An 18,924-nucleotide genomic window follows, 5' to 3' on the forward strand; every position below is an offset into this window, starting at 1 on the left:
TGTTGCCCAGCGACAGCCCCAAAACATCACTGCTCTAGAGGAGATCTGCATGGAGGAATGGGCCAAAATACCAGCAACAGTGTGTGAAAACCTTGTGAAGACTTACAGAAAACGTTTGACCTGTGTCATTGCCAACAAAGGGTATATAACAAAGTATTGAGAAACTTTTGTTATTGACCAAATACTTATTTTCCACCATAATTTGCAAATAAATTCATAAAAAATCCTAAAATGTGATTTTCTGGAAAAAAAAATCTCATTTTGTCTGTCATAGTTGACGTGTACCTATGATGAAAATTACAGGCCTCTCTCATCTTTTTAAGTGGGAGAACTTGCACAATTGGTGGCTGACTAAATACTTTTTTTCCCCACTGTATGTATAAGCTGGAAGTAGAAGCCTAAGTATTGTTGTCCATTAGTTTATTCCAATTAGAAGAGGAATGGTAGGGTTAGGGTAAAATAATAAAGAAGGTAAAAATATGTAAAAAAAATACTGTATATATGGGGGATTGGAAATAATGCAGACAATTACATTCATATAAACCACAATCTGCAATATTAAAGCTGATATACACCCCCCCCAAAAAAAATTTATAATAATATATATATATAATATTTGAGCTGATTATTATTCCCTCTGTTGGCGCAATATTAAAAAAATTCCCCTGCCCCAGATTCTAAATGGTTTTCGTCTTGAGTCTGACATCCTCTCACCAAGTTCCTGTTTACACACGCACATACTACTACTAACTGCTTTAGTGAGGGAGATGAAAAATGGCAGAAGGTCTAAAACATTGAGTTTCTCAGAGTGGAAGTACTCCCATTACTTTGATCTGGTAGGAGGACAAAATTAAAAGAATATAACTGTAAAATGTAAACTGTAAACCAGGAGAGACACACCTCTCCACTGCTAGAAACACAACTTCCAAGCTCTTGAAGCACCTGCAAAACCAACACGCCAAGACAAAACTCATAGCGAAAGACCCCAGAGGCCTGACCACTACTGCTGAAGATGACTGTAGGCCTACCTCATCCAAATAAAAAAGGCTTGATTTTAATTGTTCAGGAGGACAGGCTGTAACCCAGGGAGAGCTGAAGAAGCTTGTAGCTGGGTATGTAGTAGATTTTGTGTCTCATTATTACCCTAATTGTGTTGGCCTACATAACGTAACGTTGACATTGTTTACAAAGTTTTGGGGAATAATGCAAAAGTTATATAATGGAGTAGTGTAACTTATTTACTTTTCCCAGGGATTAATAAGTAAAGTAATGTGTTACTGTTGAAAGAAGTAATGAGTAATAGGTCATATATTAATTTTTTTGAGTAACGACCCCAACACTGTTAGTGACTAACTCATTACCCATCTGAGGGTGAATCTACATTCTCATGAGAGAAGACAGGAGTAGCCGTTACCTGAGTAAACTGCCAGGCGAGCTTCATGCGCTTGGCTGTGGCGTAGCTGCACTCCAGGAGCCGCGGCCGGCTGTTCACATCCACCAGGCACTTGTTGTCGTCGTCATCGATGGTGGGGCTCAGGACCCCCAGGTGTAGCTGATGTGAGTTCGTGTAGTACACGTTCTGGAGAAGGATAAGACAAAAAGGACAAGTACCAGATGAGTGTCAAGCAAACAGAACGGAATGGAACTAGGAACAGAAATGGCATGCATCTGAATGGAGGCACTGAAGGCAAGCATCAGGGAGGTAATTGGGTGGAATTATGTTTGTCTATCACAAACAAGACATTTAGAGAAGCAATTATCCAAATGTAAAGCAACTTTTGAGCCTTTTATCTGTGATCTCGTATCCTGGAAGCGTATAGCAGATGTGGGATAAGGTGATAATTGTCGTTATTTAACATGAGTCTGTCTATAGATTGACATTCCATTCCAACAGAAGGCTTAATGGTGTTTCCTCACCATTCAGAGCTAGTGACAGAATCTCATTAGTCTGAATCCCTGTGAAGAGAGGACTGTCCTGCATTACCTGATAGGTCCTTTGATAGGTCCTAATGGTGTGTATTGTAATAAAGCCACAGCTTGAAGTGTTTACACACTTTACAAAACAGCAAGTAGTAGAAGGGAATTCTTAACAAAAATAAATACATTAAATGATGGACATATTTCCTATACAAATAGTGGTTCCACTTTACAATAAGTGTCCCTAATATCATCCAATTCCATGGTAGTTACATCGGTACAGTGAAATTACAATGTAGGTACTGTACATGTTGGTACATAGCACACCTGTTATTCCTGTACAACAGTTTGTGGGATGCACTCATTCAATGATTTACAAATAGATTCATAATTATGATATACTGGGTGAGAGGAGGTTTAGCCACAATTAAATATAGTTTGCTCTGCAATCTAATGCACAAAAATGACAAATACCATTCAAAATCGTCGCTGACCCTGACAGTATCCATCTCTTTTACACAGCCAGCCACATTAAAACGCTTACCGTTAAGAAAAAGGAATCTAGGGGAGTGATTTAGGCTTAATTGTAGTGGGACATCCTAATTGCTGGTGTTTGGCGGCACCACCTTTTCTAAAAGTGGAGAGGAGGTGGCAGGCCAGAAACAACAGCTGTGCTGAATAAAATAGCCATGTTGTCTCCATACATGATGAAGAGGTTTCTCATTGTGGGCTGAGCTGGGGGAGCAATGAGGTTAACTCCAGCAGCTGGGATGGGGAGTGAAGAGAGAGAGAACACCCCTATAGTTAGCAACATGGCTCAGACATCTCCCCCCTCCTACCCTATCTTACACTGAACAAAGATATAAACACAACATGCAACAATTTATAATATTGTACTGAGTTACTGTTCATATAAGGAAAACAGTCAATTGAAATAAATTCATTAGGCCCTAATCTATGGATTTCACATGACTGGGAATACAGATATGCATCTGTTGGTCACAGATACCTTAAAAAATTGTAGGGGGCATGCATCAGAAAGCCAGTCCGTATCTGGTGTGACCACCATTTGCTTCATGCAGCGTGACATATCTCCTTCGCATTGAGTTGATCAGGCTGTTGATTGTGGCCTGTCGAATGTTGTCCCACTTCTCTTCAATGGCTGTGCGAAGTTGCTGTATATTGGCGGGAACTGGAACACGTTGTCGTACACGTCAATCCAGAGCATCCCAAACATGCTCAATGGGTGACATGTCTGGTGAGTATGCAGGCCATGGAAGAACTGGGACATTTGTAGCTTCCAGGAATTGTGTACAGATCCTTGCGACATCGGGCCATGCATTTTCATGCTGAAACATGAGGTAATAGTGGCGGATGAATGACATGACAATGGGCCTCAGGATCTCGTCAAGGTCTCTCTGTGCATTCAAATTGCCATAGATAACATGCAACTGTGTTCGTTTTCCGTATTTTATGCCTGCCCATACCATAACCCCACCGCCACCATGGGGCACTCTGTTCACAACGTTGACATCAGCAAACCGCTCGCCCACCCAACGCCATACACGTGGTCTTGCGGTTGTGAGGCCAGTTAGACGTACTGCCAAATTTTCTAAAACGACGTTGGAGGTGGCTTATGGTAGCGGAATGAACATTCAATTCTCTGGCAACAGCTCTGGTGGACATTCCTGCAGTCAGCATGCCAAGTGCACGCTCCCTCAAACTTGAGACATCTGTGGCATTGTGTTGTGTGACAAAACTACACATTTTAGAGTGGCCTTTTGTTGTCCCCAGGACAAGGTGCACCTGTGTAATGATCATGCTGTTTAATCAGCTTCTTGATATGCCACACCTGTCAGGTGGATGGATTATCTTGGCAAAGGAGAAATGCTCACTAACAGGGATGTAAACAAATTTGTGCACAACATTTAAGAGAAATAAGCTTTTTGTGCATATGGAACATTTCTGGGATCTTTTATTTCAGCTCATGCAAGATGGGACACTTCCCTTACGAAAATGAATTTGTTGCTGCAAAATTCCTGCCACAAAATGTTGCCAGAAGTAATGGTGAATCTGTGGCAACAATAATATTTATTGCCACTACTGGCAAACAGTTCGCCAGAGTTTCTTTTTCTGGCAGACAACTCTCTCAAGATTCTATTTGAATCTGTGTCAAACCAGTGGCAGCAACATTTATTGCCACTAGTGGCAAACAGTTTACCAGAAGTCGTTTCTGGTGAACACATGAGTCCCAAGACCCGGAACCGTTGATGACCAATAACGGGATTAGAAACATCTGTTGGAAAATGGAAACCAAGCTATCCAGCTAGCTACAGTACCTACCAAAGTTGTCCAGTGAGTGTCTAACTTATTAATTAAACTTCCTAATAAACTAACATTTTATTAGCTAAATTATGCCAAGATACCGATCTCATGTTTTATCGTATAGAGTGAAACACATTTTGTTGATACCAGTTTCAATCTGTCAGCGCCACTGATTGACTGGCTAGTGCTTAGCTAGCTAACGTTAGCTATCATATTTTTGCACAATTCGTGTGATGGGTAGCTAGCTAACTAATGAAAGTTCCTGTCTTTTAATACCAATATGTCAATATGCTAGTGTCACGGTTCAGTAGCATGTTAAGCTAGAACAACAGCTAAGGTAGCTAGCTAATTAGCAACAATATGAGTTGATTTGACATCAAAGCATAACTTCACTTTTGTAAATGGATACCCTTCCCCTACCCGTGGTGTTGGAAGAGGCTGTATTGGGAGGAGGACGCATCAACACCCTGGAAATCTGTTTGTGACGCACTCAGTCATAACACCTATTTTGAGTGGCAAATTATTGTATTGCCTTTAAGATCGATAAGGTAAGTAAATGCATGAATTATTCTCAGAAATGGAGCCCATACATTCATTCTTTTTAACAATTAGATATTTAATTGCTTTAAAACTAGTAGCTAGCTCATCTTGATCATGTGTTGTTCCTTCTCTCTTTCTAGAAGCAATCATTTACAATACAAAAATACAGATTGAGGCCTTCAAATCAAACTGAGGATAGAGAAATATGTGTGCACCAGATAGGTCAAGGCTTCTTGCATGCATAACTTTGAGATATAAGTTACACTGTTGGGTTGTTTGGATGACCCAATTGCTGGGTTGCAGGCATTGGGTCAATAGTTGGGTTGTTTTTTGTAAATACAGCAAGGTTGGGTTGTTGGTGCTAGGTTAAAGGTTGGGCTATGGATATTTGACCCAGCCAGTGGGTTAATTCTCCCGCCACCAGCGTGTGAAGTCCACCAGAATACTTGCAAGTATTCTAGTTCTAATGTGATTGAGTGACTGACGAGTGGAAACGGCAATTGTTATTTCGACAGACTAAGGATGTTTTGGCTGACTGAAAACGTTAAGCAACAAATGTTACTAACTATAAAATTGATGGTAATTCAGGTTATAGGTTGTTCTATCATAATCATTTTCTGTGCTAATAGCTCTGGCAGTGGTAACGTTTGCTAGCTAGCTAGTCTGACACTTCTTCTGGACTGTCTCAGACACTGTTTCACTTGTTAGCTAACATTAGCTAAGTTAGCTGGCTAGCTAGTTAAGTTACCATAGCTAGATTTGACTTATTCTCCATCTGGGTTAATTTAACCAAGCTATATGGCAGGCTTATCTCATGCTTTTTGAGATTTGGTAGAGAGCTTTGGGGAGGAAGAAAACAGATTTTCATTGACCCTGTGAAAAACAGCATCTACGTCTTTCACATTGTCATCGATAACCAATAGTACAACCTTAATGGAAACTTGAAAGACAACTTCACCAGAGCCTCTTAGAACCATGCAGCCACTTTGGGACTAGATATATTACATGCACAGCTACCATAGATAGTCTGGCCTTCATTTGACCATACTTGCTTTATTGGTCACTTGCACAGATCTTCTGTCACAGTGACCAACCTGACACACAACACACACATCACAGGCTGGGAGCAGCTCATGGGCACTGTGCCTTGCTTAAGGGCATAACAGCAGTAGGTAGTATACATAGATATTGTAGCTGGTAACCCTCTGGCTGACGGATCACTCCCTGCCGATTTCCCTGCAGGCAGCTCTGGGGTTCGAATATCGGCCTGCCTTTCTAACCTCGAAGCTACTGCCACCCCTATTCATTTTGCTTATCAACCCTTCCCTCAAAGTATTTAATTTAGAAATGTGGGTGAAACTATCCCTTAAAATCTCCCCCCTAGCGGTTAAGCCTAGCGGTTAAGAGCGTTGGGCCAGTAACTGATAGGTCACTGGTTCGAATCCCCGAGCCAGCAAGGTGGAAAAATCTGCCGTTCTGCCCTTGAACAAGGCAGTTAACTCCCAACAACAACAACTGCTGCCCGGGTGCCAAAGACGTGGATGTCGATTAAGGCAGCCCCCCGCACCTCTCTGATTCAGATGGGTTGGGTTAAATGCGGAAGACACATTTCGGTTTAATGCATTCAGTTGTGCAACTGATTAGGTACCCCTTTTACCCTCTCTTTTGCAGCGGAAGAGATGGACCAGGAAACGCTCTTGCTTTTGGACGACTCGACTATAGACTGAAGTTAAAGAAGAACATAAAAGCCTTACACGCAGTGAGTATTCCGTAAACGCCACCCTTGTTATACACAAGGGGAAGTCCTCGGGACACATCAAGCTTGAGCAGCAGCCGGGTCTTGCCAGGTACATGTTGAAAGATTTGTTTGACTCACATCGCAGGGAGAGCTGTGACTACAGCGGCCTGGAAAGGAGGCTGTTTGTTATTAATGCAATATTCGCTAATAAATTGTGCGACAGGGTTTGATTTATTCTCTCAAATGTTTTCATTTTTTCCTCAGGGATGACACCTCTCATTGTTTGGATTTGAAAATCCAACCATTGTAATAGAAGGAAGCGGGGCTGTGTATGGCTGTGCGTGTTTGAGTGAGAAAGACACAGAGGAGAGCCAACCAGTAAAAGCACAGCCCAGTCACTTACAGTCACTTTAATAATGTTTATATATCTTGCACTACTCATCTCATATGTATATACTGCATTCTATTCTATAATATTCTACTTTATCTTAGTCCATGCCGCTCTGTCATTGCTTGTCCATATATGTATATTTTCTTAAATTCCATTCCTTACTAGTTTTGTGTGTATTAGGTATATGTTGTGAAATTGTTAGATATTACTTGTTAGATATTACTGCACTATTGGAGCTAGAAGCACAAGCATTTCGCTACACCCGCTATAACATCTGCTAAACACGTGTATGTGACAAATACAATTTGATTTGATTTGATCGCGGTCTTCAAGGACAAAAAACTTTGCTTCGCCAGCCCAGAGAGAAGCAGGCCCAAGATCTTCTCCTCGAAGTGCAGGTATAGTTTGAAATTACCCTGATGGTGGTGCCTCAGATGCTAATTTATTTTTAGCCTGAAACAATCAATCAATCAAGTTATTCACTAAACATTCTTCTCTCCAGATATACAAGGTGACATCGCTTTAAGACTTCTGCCAGTGGTCCTCCAACACCAGTCTACAATATAGGCAGGAAGACATTCCAACCCAGCTTCAATGAGACCAACCCAGCTTCATTGACTTGCAGCCTGTAAGTTTAAATAGTGGATAGGCATAGGGAGATTGATGGGGAAATTAGATGACATTTTGTAAACCTTGAATGAAAGGAACAGCATTCCAAAATCTGTTACGCATAACTGTACACGCCAAGACATTAGGTAGGTTTCCATCCAATTTGCCACAGATTTTCATGCGAATATTCTCAAATCTGCATTAAACAATATCCACATTTTCACACCGGAGATGTTTCCAGCAAACAGACTTTTTGCGGATAAAAGGCTGTGCGTGATTACGTAGCGCACATAAAAATAACTTTTGCTGTTAAATAAAGTGAAATGGGTTTCCATCGCATTTTCAACTCTACTGATGGTTTTGTCACAATCTGTTCCGTTATATAGCAAATGTGCCCACTCTGGTCTTGGCACATGCGCTCTAGCCAACAGATCACAGATACAGTGTGGGTAGGCTACCTACATTATGAGGTTGTTATGGATGAGAGCGATATTATTTGTATTTGTCAAATGGCAGCCAAGCATCAATCAACATGTCACCAGAATAAGACCCTCAATATTTATTGGAAAGGAGCATCAAGCTCATCACCTTGCACATTCACCATCCTGTGAAGTTCATCATAATTTATTTAATCTGTAGCCTAATAAACTGCATGCTTTCCCGAGTCGTAGTGGGAGGACCACACAACATATCATCGCGTGAGTTTCCACCGCCATTTATCGCATAATTAATTTAAATGACACAAAAAGATCCCACCATGTCGAAATAACAAATTGTCTGTAGGCATTTATGAAATTGTACCGCCATTTCATGTCTCCATCAGCCCGGTCGTGACTTTTTTCATGCGTCAGAATTCATCCGCATGAAATGGTTGGCTGGAAACGTGGTTAGTGTTGTGTAAATGAACCTATGAGCCCCAGCCCCAAATGAATGGAAGATGTAGGCATCAAACAGGGATTGGGTGTTGATTTATGTAAATAGCTATAAAATATACAAAATACAGTTGAAGTCAGAAGTTTACACACACCTTAGCCAAATACATTTAAACTCAGTTTTTCACAATTCCTGACAGTTAATCCTATTAAAAATTCCCTGTCTTAGGTCAGTTAGGATCAACACTTTATTTTAAGAATGTGAAATGTCAGAATAATAGTAGAGAGAATTATTTATTTCAGCTTTTATTTCTTTCATCACATTCCCAGTGGGTCAGAAGTTTACATACACTCAATTAGTATTTGGTAGCATTGCCTTTAAATTGTTTAACTTGGGTCAAACGTTTCGGGTAGCCTTCCACAAGCTTCCCACAATAAGTTGGGTGAATTTTGGCCCATTCCTGACAGAGCTGGTGTAACTGAGTCAGGTTTGTAGGCCTCCTTGCTCGCACACGCTTTTTCAGTTCTGCCCACAAATGTTCTATAGGATTGAGGTCAGGGCTTTGTGATGGCCACTCCAATACCTTGACTTTGTTGTCCTTAAGCCATTTTGCCACAACTTTGGAAGTATGCTTGGGGTCATTGTCCATTTGGAAGACCCATTTGCGACCAAGCTTTAACTTCCTGACTGATGTCTTGAGATGTTGCTTCAATATATCCACATAATTTTCCTTCCTCATGAAGTGCACCAGTCCTGCAGCAAAGCACCCCCACAGCATGATGCTGCCACCCCCGTGCTTCACGGTTGGGATGGTGTTCTTCTGCTTGCAAGCAACCCCCTTTTTCCTCCAAACATAACGATGGTAATTATGGCCAAACAGTTCAATTTTTGTTTCATCAGACCAGAGACATTTCTCCAAAAAGTACGATCTTTGTTCCCTTGTGCAGTTGCAAACCGTAGTATGGCTTTTTTATGGCGGTTTTGGAGCAGTGGCTTCTTCCTTGCTGAGCGGCCTTTCAGGTTATGTCAATATAGGACTTGTTTTACTGTGGATATAGATAATTTTGTACCCGTTTCCTCCATCATATTCACAAGGTCCTTTGCTGTTGTTCTGGGATTGATTTGCACTTTTCGCACCAAAGTACGTTCATCTCTAGGAGACTGAACGCATCTCCTTCCTGAGCGTTTGTAAATTGCTCCCAAGGATGAACCAGACTTGTGGAGGTCTTTTTTTTCTGAGGTCTTGGCTGATTTCTTTTGATTTTCCCATGATGTCAAGCAAAGAGGCACAGAGTTTGAAGGTAGGCCTTGAAATACATTCACAGGTACACCTCCAATTGACTCAAATTATGTCAATTAGAAGCTTCTAAAGCCATGACATCATTTTCTGGAATTGTCCAAGCTGTTTAAAAGGCACAGTCAACTTAGTGTATGTAAACTTCTGACCCACTGGAATTGTGATACAGTGAATTATAAGTGAAATAATCTGTCTGTAAACAATTGTTAGCAAAATGACTTGTGTCATACACAAAGTAGATATCCTAACCGACTTGCCAAAACTATAGTTTGTTAACAAGAAATGTGTGGAGTGGTTGAAAAACTAGTTTTAATAACTCCAACCTAAGTGTATGTAAACTTCCGACTTCAACTATAAATTGTGTGTGATTGCATTGTCAGTGTGCCTCCATTGTTTGCACAAGTCCTCAAATTCTAAAATCAAATGATTTCACTAACAGGTTGGGACCAACATGGTTGAGTACCTGCACCAGGCGGAGGTGACCAGACCCTACACATTTGTGTTGGCTCTTGGGGACTGCTCACAGGTGTTTACAGTCATTAGTGGACCAGAATTAGAGCAAGGTGCACTGCTTGGGGCACTGGATGTGTGCTTCAAGTCCTATCATGCATTTAATTTTTTTGTTTGCTTTTTTATGCATTTGTGTTTGCTTTTTGCCTACAGTATGGTATGTGGCTCGTTTGCCTTTAGTTCAACTACTGAAGCGCGTTCTGGTATGCTTTCATTATTTCACAATTAACATTAAATACAAATGGTACATTTTGGAAATTGTGAAAAGTGCTTTATGAATTAAATACACTTATTAAGTAGTGAGTCATTAGTCCATGTCCTTAGAGTGACCTTCAAATGTAATATTTTACACTTGTTCTGTGTAACAATGTTTTAACTCGACCCAAATGTAGACCATTATTGTATAGCAAAACAACATGGTGTGTGTGTGTGCTGTCACCTAAGATAGCCGAAGTGTGTCAATGAATGTGATTATCTATTGATTAGCTCTGGCACTATCTGATAGAAAGATCTGTGTTAATACCACTTAATACAGACAGTGTCACACGCACGCATGCTTTGTTTTTCTCAGATTGCAATCTGAGTGTGCACATCAAGTTCAACTGAGGCTTTAGTCTTATGTTTGGACATTAAATAAAATATAAGTCAATTCGAATAATCAATCCTATCTTATGAAATCTTATCTTGTGAAATATACTGAACAACAATATAAACGCAACATGTAAAGTGTTGGTCCCATGTTTCATGAGCTGAAATAAAAGATCCCAGAAATGTTCCATAAGCACAAAAAGCTTATTTCTCTCAAATTTTGTGCACAAATTTGTTTACATCCCTGTTAGTGAGCATTTCTCATTTGCCAAGATAATCCATCCACCTGACAGGTGTGGCATATCAAGAAGCTGATTAAACAGCATGATCATTACACAGGTGCATCTTGTCCTGAGGACAATAAAAGGCCACTCTAAAATGTGTAGTTTTGTCACACAACACAATGCCACAGATGTCTCAAGTTTTGAGGGAGCGTGCAATTGGCATCTTGACTGCAGCAATGTCCACCAGAACTGTTGCCAGAGAAATAAATGTTAATTTCTCTACCATAAACCACCTCCAACGTCGTTTTAGAGAATTTGGCAGTACGTCCAAGCTCATCTGCGTGCTCGTCGTCCTCACCAGGGTCTTGGCCTTACTGCAGTTCGGCGTCCTGACTTCAGTGGGTAAATGTCACCTTCGATGGCCACTGGCACGCTGGAGAAGTGTGCTCTTCACGGATTAATCCCGGTTTCAACTGTACCGGGTAAATGGCAGACAAAGTGTATGGCATTGTATGGACGAACATTTTGCTGATGTCAACGTTGTGAACATAGTGCTCCGTGGTGGTGGTTAGGATATGGGCAGGCATAAGCTACAGACAATGAACACAATTGCATTTTATCGATGGCAATTTAAATGCACAGAGATCCTGAGGTGGTCACACCAAATACTGACTGTTTTTCTGATTCACGCACCTACCTTTTTTTTAAGGTATCTGCGACCGGGGCATCCCGAGTGGCGCAGCGGTCTAAGGCATTACATCGCGGTCCTAGAGGCGTCACTACAGACCCGGGTTCGATCCCGGGCTGTATCACAACCGGCCGTGATCGGGAGTCCCATAGGGCGGCGCACAATTGACCCAGCGTCGTCCGGGGGGGGGGCTTTACTTGGCTCATCGCGCTCTAGCGACTCCTTGTGGTGGGCCGGGCACCTGCAGGCTGACCTCGGTCATCAGTTGAATGGTGTTTCCTCCTGACACATTAAGCGGGCGGGTGTTAAGAAGCGTGGTTTGGCGGGTCATGTTTAGGAGGACGCATGACTCAACTTTCAAGGTATTGGAGTGGCCTTCACAAAGCCCTGACCTCAATCCTATAGAAAGTTTGTGGGCAGAACTGAAAAAGCGTGTGCGAGCAAGGAGGCCAACAAACCTGACTCCGTTACACCAGCTCTGTCAGGAGGAATGGACCAAAATTCACCCAATTTACTCTGGGAAGCTTGTGGAAGGCTACCCGAAACGTTTGACCCAAGTTAAACAATTTAAAGGCAATGCTACCAAATACTAATTGAGTGTATATACACTTCTGACCCACTGGGAATGTGATGAAAGAAATAATAGCTGAAATAAATCATGCTCTCTACTATTATTCTGACATTTCACATTCTTAAAATAAAGTGGTGATCCTAACTGACCTAAGACAGGGGATTTGTACTAGGATTAAATGTCAGGAATTGTGAAAAACTGAGTTTAAATGTATTTGGCTAAGGTGTATGTAAACTTCCGACTTCAACTGTACATTTCAATATTGTTTAACACACAGTAACCAAAAACCTGATCTAATTTGCATATTCATACTGAGATCGCAACAAACATGAATGTTCGCCACAAGTTTCCCAGAATTGTTTGCCAGAAGTTCACAAGTTGCTGCAAATGTACCGCAACAGTTTGCCACAAAACTAATTTGCATGTGAAAATATAAGCTTGCCGCAAATTTGAGGCAAATTGGCCAAAAGTTTGCCAGAAGCCTGTTTAAGGGTTTACATGTTGCGTTTATATTTTTGTGGCATATACACACGCATGAACGCTGCCCCATCTTGTAACACATGCCTTACACATCATCCCACACCCACACATACAGTGAGGGGAAAAAGGTATTTGATCCCTTGCTGATTTTGTACGTTTGCCCACTAACAAAGACATGATCAGTCTATAATTTTAATGGTAGGTTTATTTGAACAGTGAGGGACAGAATAACAACAAAAAAATCCTGAAAAACGCATGTCAAAAATGTTATAAATTGATTTGCATTTTAATGAGGGAAATAAGTATTTGACCCCTCTGCAAAACATGACTTAGTACTTGGTGGCAAAACCCTTGTTGGCAATCACAGAGGTCAGACGTTTCTTGTAGTTAGCCACCAGGTTTGCACACATCTCAGGAGGGATTTTGTCCCACTCCTCTTTGCAGATCTTCTCCAAGTCATTAAAGGTTTCGAGGCTGACGTTTGGCAACTCGAACCTTCAGCTCCCTCCACAGATTTTCTATGGGATTAAGGTCTGGAGACTGGCTAGGCCACTCCAGGACCTTAATGTGCTTCTTCTTGAGCCACTCTTTGTTGCCTTGGCCGTGTGTTTTGGGTCATTGTCATGCTGGAATACCCATCCATGACACATTTTCAATGCCCTGGCTGAGGGAAGGAGGTTCTCACCCAAGATTTGACGGTACATGGCCCTGTCCATCGTCCCTGTGATGCGTTTAAGTTGTCCTGTCCCCTTAGCAGAAGAACACCCCCAAAGCATAATGTTTCCACCTCCACGTTTGATGGTGGGGATGGTGTTCTTCGGGTCTTAGGCAGCATTCCTCCTCCTCCAAACACGGCGAGTTGAGTTGCCAAAGAGCTCGATTTTGGTCTCATCTGACCACAACACTTTCACCCAGTTCTCCTCTGAATCATTCAGATGTTCATTGGCAAACTTCAGACGGGCCTGTATATGTGCTTTCTTGAGCAGGGGGACCTTGCGGGCGCTGCAGGATTTCAGTCCTTCACGGCGTAGTGTGTTACCAATTGTTTTCTTGGTGACTATGGTCCCAGCTGCCTTGAGATCATTGACAAGATCCTCCCGTGTAGTTCTGGGCTGATTCCTCACCGTTCTCATGATCATTGCAACTCCACGAGGTGAGATCTTGCATGAAGCCCCAGGCCGAGGGAGATTTTGTGTTTCTTCCATTTGCGAATAATCGCACCAACTGTTGTCACCTTCTCACCAAGCTGCTTGGCAATGGTCTTGTAGCCCACTCCAGCCTTGTGTAGGTCTACAATCTTGTCACTGACATCCTTGGAGAGCTCTTTGGTCTTGGCTATGGTGGAGAGTTTGGAATCTGATTGATTGCTTCTGTGGACAGGTGTCTTTTATACAGGTAACAAACTGAGATTAGGAGCACTCCCTTTAAGAGTGTGCTCCTAATCTCAGCTCGTTACCTGTATAAAAGACACCTGGGAGCCAAAAATCTTTCTGATTGAGAGGGGGTCAAATACTTATTTCCCTCATTAAAATGGAAATCAATTTATAACATTTTTGATGTTATTCTGTCTCTCACCTGTTCAAATAAACCTCCCATTAAAATTATAGACTGATCATTTATTTGTCAGTGGGCAAACGTACAAAATCAGCAGGGGATCAAATACTTTTTTCCCTCACTGTATCTGAGTCCAAACACACACAGCCCACCCCCCCCCCCCCCCCCCATCCTCCAGGACACACACCCCACATCCCCCAACACTCATACAGGAGAGGAAAAGTCTAAATGGAATCCTTGGGACGTCCCAACTCTGACGTCACCCCATTGAAGTTGACATGTAAAACGGTTAAGGTAAGGGTAAGGGGTTAAGGTTAGGGTTTAGGGTAGGGACATCCCAAGGATCCCCAATAGCAGTAACCATACAGGAGATGAGAGAGTGGAAAGTCGTCATGGTAACTAAACTCTGTGTCTGCAATTCTGGTATGCTCCCATAGTGATTTAATCAGACGCACAATAAAGACAACGTTTCGATCCGAGTTGGATCTTTGTCAGGTCATACACCACTGTGAAACACACCTACCTAAATAACCTCTAAATGCATGAACATTCGGTCACTGAATACATATAATACACAATAAATATTACACAGTAGACATTATTGAAAAACATAATTACATTTTGTTTTTTATCCATGTCAAGTAGGCTAATATAAATGTGTAATAGATAAAAGATAAATGTGTCAATCATTTTGTATACAATATGATATATTATATTATATAGGGAAAATGGGATAACAGCAGTTCCCTATGAGCAGAACACATTTTATAGAAAATGTTTTATGTCTAGTTCCTCATTTAGACCTCTTGGAGACAGTGTTGAGAATTTTTTATAATTGTTTTGTCATTTATCAGACACTCTTATCCAGAGCAACTTACATGAGTAATTAGGGTTAAGTGCCTTGCTCAAGGGCACATCGACAGATTTTTCACCTAGTTGGCTCGGGGATTAGAACCAGCGACCTTTCGGTTACTGGCACAACGCTCTTAACCACTAAGCTACCTGCTGCCCCATGTATCCAAAAGGACTCTAGTCTCAGTAGGCAATTGTCAACATTGGTTTGGGATGAGTCGGACCGCAGATTGAAGGAAAAGCAGCCAACAAGTGCTCAGCATATGTGGGAACTCCTTCAAGACTGTTGGAAAAGCATTCCAGGTGAAGCTGGTTGAGAGAATGCCAAGAGTGTGCAAAGCTGTCATCAAGGCAAACGGTGGCTATTTGAAGAATCTCAAATATAAAATATATTTTGATTTGTTTAACACTTTTGTTTACTACATGATTCCATATGTGTTATTTCATAGTGTTGATGTCTTCACTATTACTCTACAATGTAAAAAATAGTAAAAGTAAAGAAAAACCCTTGAATGAGTAGGTGTGTCCAAACTTTTGACTAGTAGTGTATATTTCCACACCAAGAGTTTGGAATAATACTGTGAAATTGTGAAAATTATGATAATGCATTTTTAGTGTAAGAGCTGTTTGAAAAGACCCCCTGAAATGTCAGCTTGTTTGGCTAGGTGGGGTTTTTGGACCGCCTGGTGACATCACCAGTGTACATAAAAACTGTTCTTTCCATGACATAGACTGACCAGGTAAATCCAGGTGAAAGCTCTGATCCCTTATTGATGCCACTTCAATCAGTGAAGATGAATGGGAATCAGTGAAGATGAATGGGAGGAGAGTGCCTTTGAACGGGGTATGGTAGTAGGTGCTAGGCGCACCAGTTTGAGTTTGTCAAGAACTGCAACGCTGCTGGGTTTTTCATGCTCAACAGTTTCCCGTGTGTATCAAGAATGGTCCACCACCCAAAGGACATCCCGCCAACTTGACAACTGTGGGAAGCATTCCTGTGGAACGCTTTCGACACCTTGTAGTCTATGCCCCGACAAATTGAGGCTGTTCTGAGGGGAAAAGGGGTGCAACTCAATATTAGGAAGGTGTTCTTAATGTGCTCCTAATGTTTTGTCGTACACTCAGTTTAAGTTAATAGATCGATAACAAAGACGTTTTTGCCCTCCCCTCTGCCAATAACAGCTAGTTTTCAGGTTGCACATCCTTCCCATTATGCTCATCCAATTAGTCCCCTCTCTCAGACCACTCCCAGACAGTTCTTGCAAAATTCTTGCTTGAGAAATTGTATTTTGCAATGAAGCAATTGTTTATTTTCAACCATTTTAATTGAAAATAATCACAGTAAGGTTTTCATCAAGGATCTCTCTGTACTTTGCTCCATTCATCTTTGCCTCGATCCTGATTAGTCTCCCAGTCCCTGCCACTGAAAAACATCCCCACTGCATGATGCGGCCACCACCATGCTTCACCGTAGGGATGGTGCCAGGTTTCCTCCAGACATGACGCTTGGCATTCAGGCCAAAGAGTTCAATCTTGGTTTCATCAGACCAGAGAATCTTGTTTCTCATTGTCTGAGAGTCCTTTAGGTGCCATTTGGCAAACTACCATAAAGCCCTGATTGCTGGAGTGCTGCAGAGATGGTTGTCCTTCTGGAAGGTTCTCCCATCTCCACAGAGGAACTCTGGAGCTCTGTCAGAGTGACCATCGGGTTCTTGGTCCCCTCCCTGACCAAGGCCCTTCTCCACTGATTGCTCAGTTTGGCCGGGCGGCCAGCTCTAGGAAGAGTCTTGATGGTTCCAAACTTATTCCATTTAAGAATGATGGAGGCCACTGTGTTCTTGGGGACCTTCAATGCTGCCGAAATGTTTTGGTACCCTTCCACAGATCTGTGCCTCGACACAATCATGTCTCGGAGCTCAACAGAGAATTCCTTCGACCTCATGGCTTGGTTTTTGCTCTGACATGCACTGTCAACTGTGGGACCTTATATAGACAGGTGTGTGCCTTTCCAAATCATGTACAATCAATTGAATTTACCACAGGTGGACTCCAATCTATTTGTAGAAACATCTCAAGGATGATCAATGGAAACAGGATGCACCTGAGCTCAATTTCGAGTATCATAGCAAAGGGTCTGAATACTTATGTAAATAAGGTATCCGTTTTTATTTATTTTATAAATTAGCACTAATTTCTAAAAACCTGTTTTCACTTTGTCATTATGGGGTATTGTGTGTAGATTGATAAGGAAAACAATTAATTTAATCCATTTTAGAATAAGGCTGTAACGTAACAAAATGTGGAAAAAGTGAAGGGCTCTGAATACTTTCCAAATGCACTGCACAAGCCAATCTATCTGCACAGACGATACTATTACAGAAGCATATTAATATATGATTTCCAATATCTTTAAGATTTCAATACACTTATTCTGGCCTACACTCATATTGTTACCAATACCACAGCATTTCAGTCCCTTTTAGATTCATCGAAAATGACTTCTACATTTTTATACTGAGCCGTGTGGAACAAAGGCCTCTCTACACGAGAAGAGCCTCCCTCCCGATGGAACGTTTCTGTTAAATATAACAATTCTGGAATAACAGAGAGACGGAAAGTAATTCAGAGCGATGGGCTAGAACAAAAGCCCCTTATGTTAGCAGAGAGCACATTAGTAATGTTCCTCTTTGTTTTTCAGCAGGCTGAAGTTGATGACACAGGAGCTCCTGCTTTCTATTACTGAGATACATATGATGCTTCATTAGGTTAATGTCAAGAATTGTGTGTGTGTGTGTGTTGGTTCTTATATCCTTGTGGGGACCTACAATCCCCCAAAAGTCCCCACAAGGATAGTAAAACAAGGCAAATTCTCCCTCATGGGGACATTTCCCACATCCCCATGAGGACAAAGGCTATTTTAAGCTTAGGGGTTAGGTTTAGGGTTAGAATTAGGGTAAGGGGTTTAGTGGTTAGGCTTAGGAGTTAGGTTTAGGGTTTGGGTTATGGGTTAAAGGGATAAAGGGATTTTGGAAATCTACTTCCCCAGAGTCAGATGAACTTGTGGATACTATTTTTATGTCTCTGCGTGCAATTTGAAGGAAGTTGCTAACTAGCGCTAGCGCAATTGCTAACTAGTGTACTGTAAGCGCAATGACTGGAAGTCATTATGCTAATGCTAGTTAGTATTGGCTGGCGAAACAATCTTTAACTTCCTTCTTACTGGACAGAGACATAAAAAAGGTATCCACAAGTTCATCTGACTCTGTGAAAGTAGATCAAAGGGCCTCATTGCCAAAATCCCAAAGTATAAAGGTTAGGGTTAAGGTTAGGGTTAGGGACAATAGGATTTTGAATGGAAATCTATTTTAGGTCCCCACGAGGATAGAGGAACAAAATGTGTGTGTGTTTGTGTGTGTGTAGGAATCTAGTAACTGTAAGAAAATAGGATTTGTACATTACACAGCCAACATTTACTAATCCCTCTTCAATTAACTCAGCAAGGACTATATCTTTCTCCTCCTGACAGTCGCTTTTCTGTTAATATGCTAGGCAAGGAAGAAATGGTGGTCTATTATCCGAGCCAACTCTCAATCCTTCATTTTGAAATTAATTTCACACAAATAGATATATCATATCGATGCAACTAAAGTGAATTAGCAAAAATGACAAAGTATCTTTCAACAAGTATAACTGAGATGACTGAAAACAACCACCTTTAGTACTACAGTATAGATCAAACCAGTCAAGACAGAATTACAAATTTCTTT

At 41.5% G+C, this 18,924-nt stretch overlaps 1 protein-coding gene across 2 annotated transcripts in view; it reads right to left on the reverse strand.

Annotated features, from left to right (window-relative positions):
* LOC311137155 (polypeptide N-acetylgalactosaminyltransferase 18-like) overlaps positions 1-18,924 on the reverse strand; it is a gene marked incomplete at both ends in the record, with an annotated part of 103,713 nt that overhangs the window by 24,872 nt on the left and 59,917 nt on the right. For both annotated transcript variants that reach the window (XM_084171508.1, XM_084171507.1), the window contains one exon: positions 1,415-1,579. In XM_084171508.1, the coding sequence (XP_084027634.1) occupies positions 1,415-1,579 (165 nt within the window). The remainder of the gene's footprint in view (positions 1-1,414; positions 1,580-18,924) is intronic.

The sequence above is a fragment of the Coregonus lavaretus genome (genome assembly GCF_964263955.1).
Source record: "Coregonus lavaretus genome assembly, chromosome: 11".
Lineage (NCBI taxonomy): Eukaryota > Metazoa > Chordata > Actinopteri > Salmoniformes > Salmonidae > Coregonus > Coregonus lavaretus.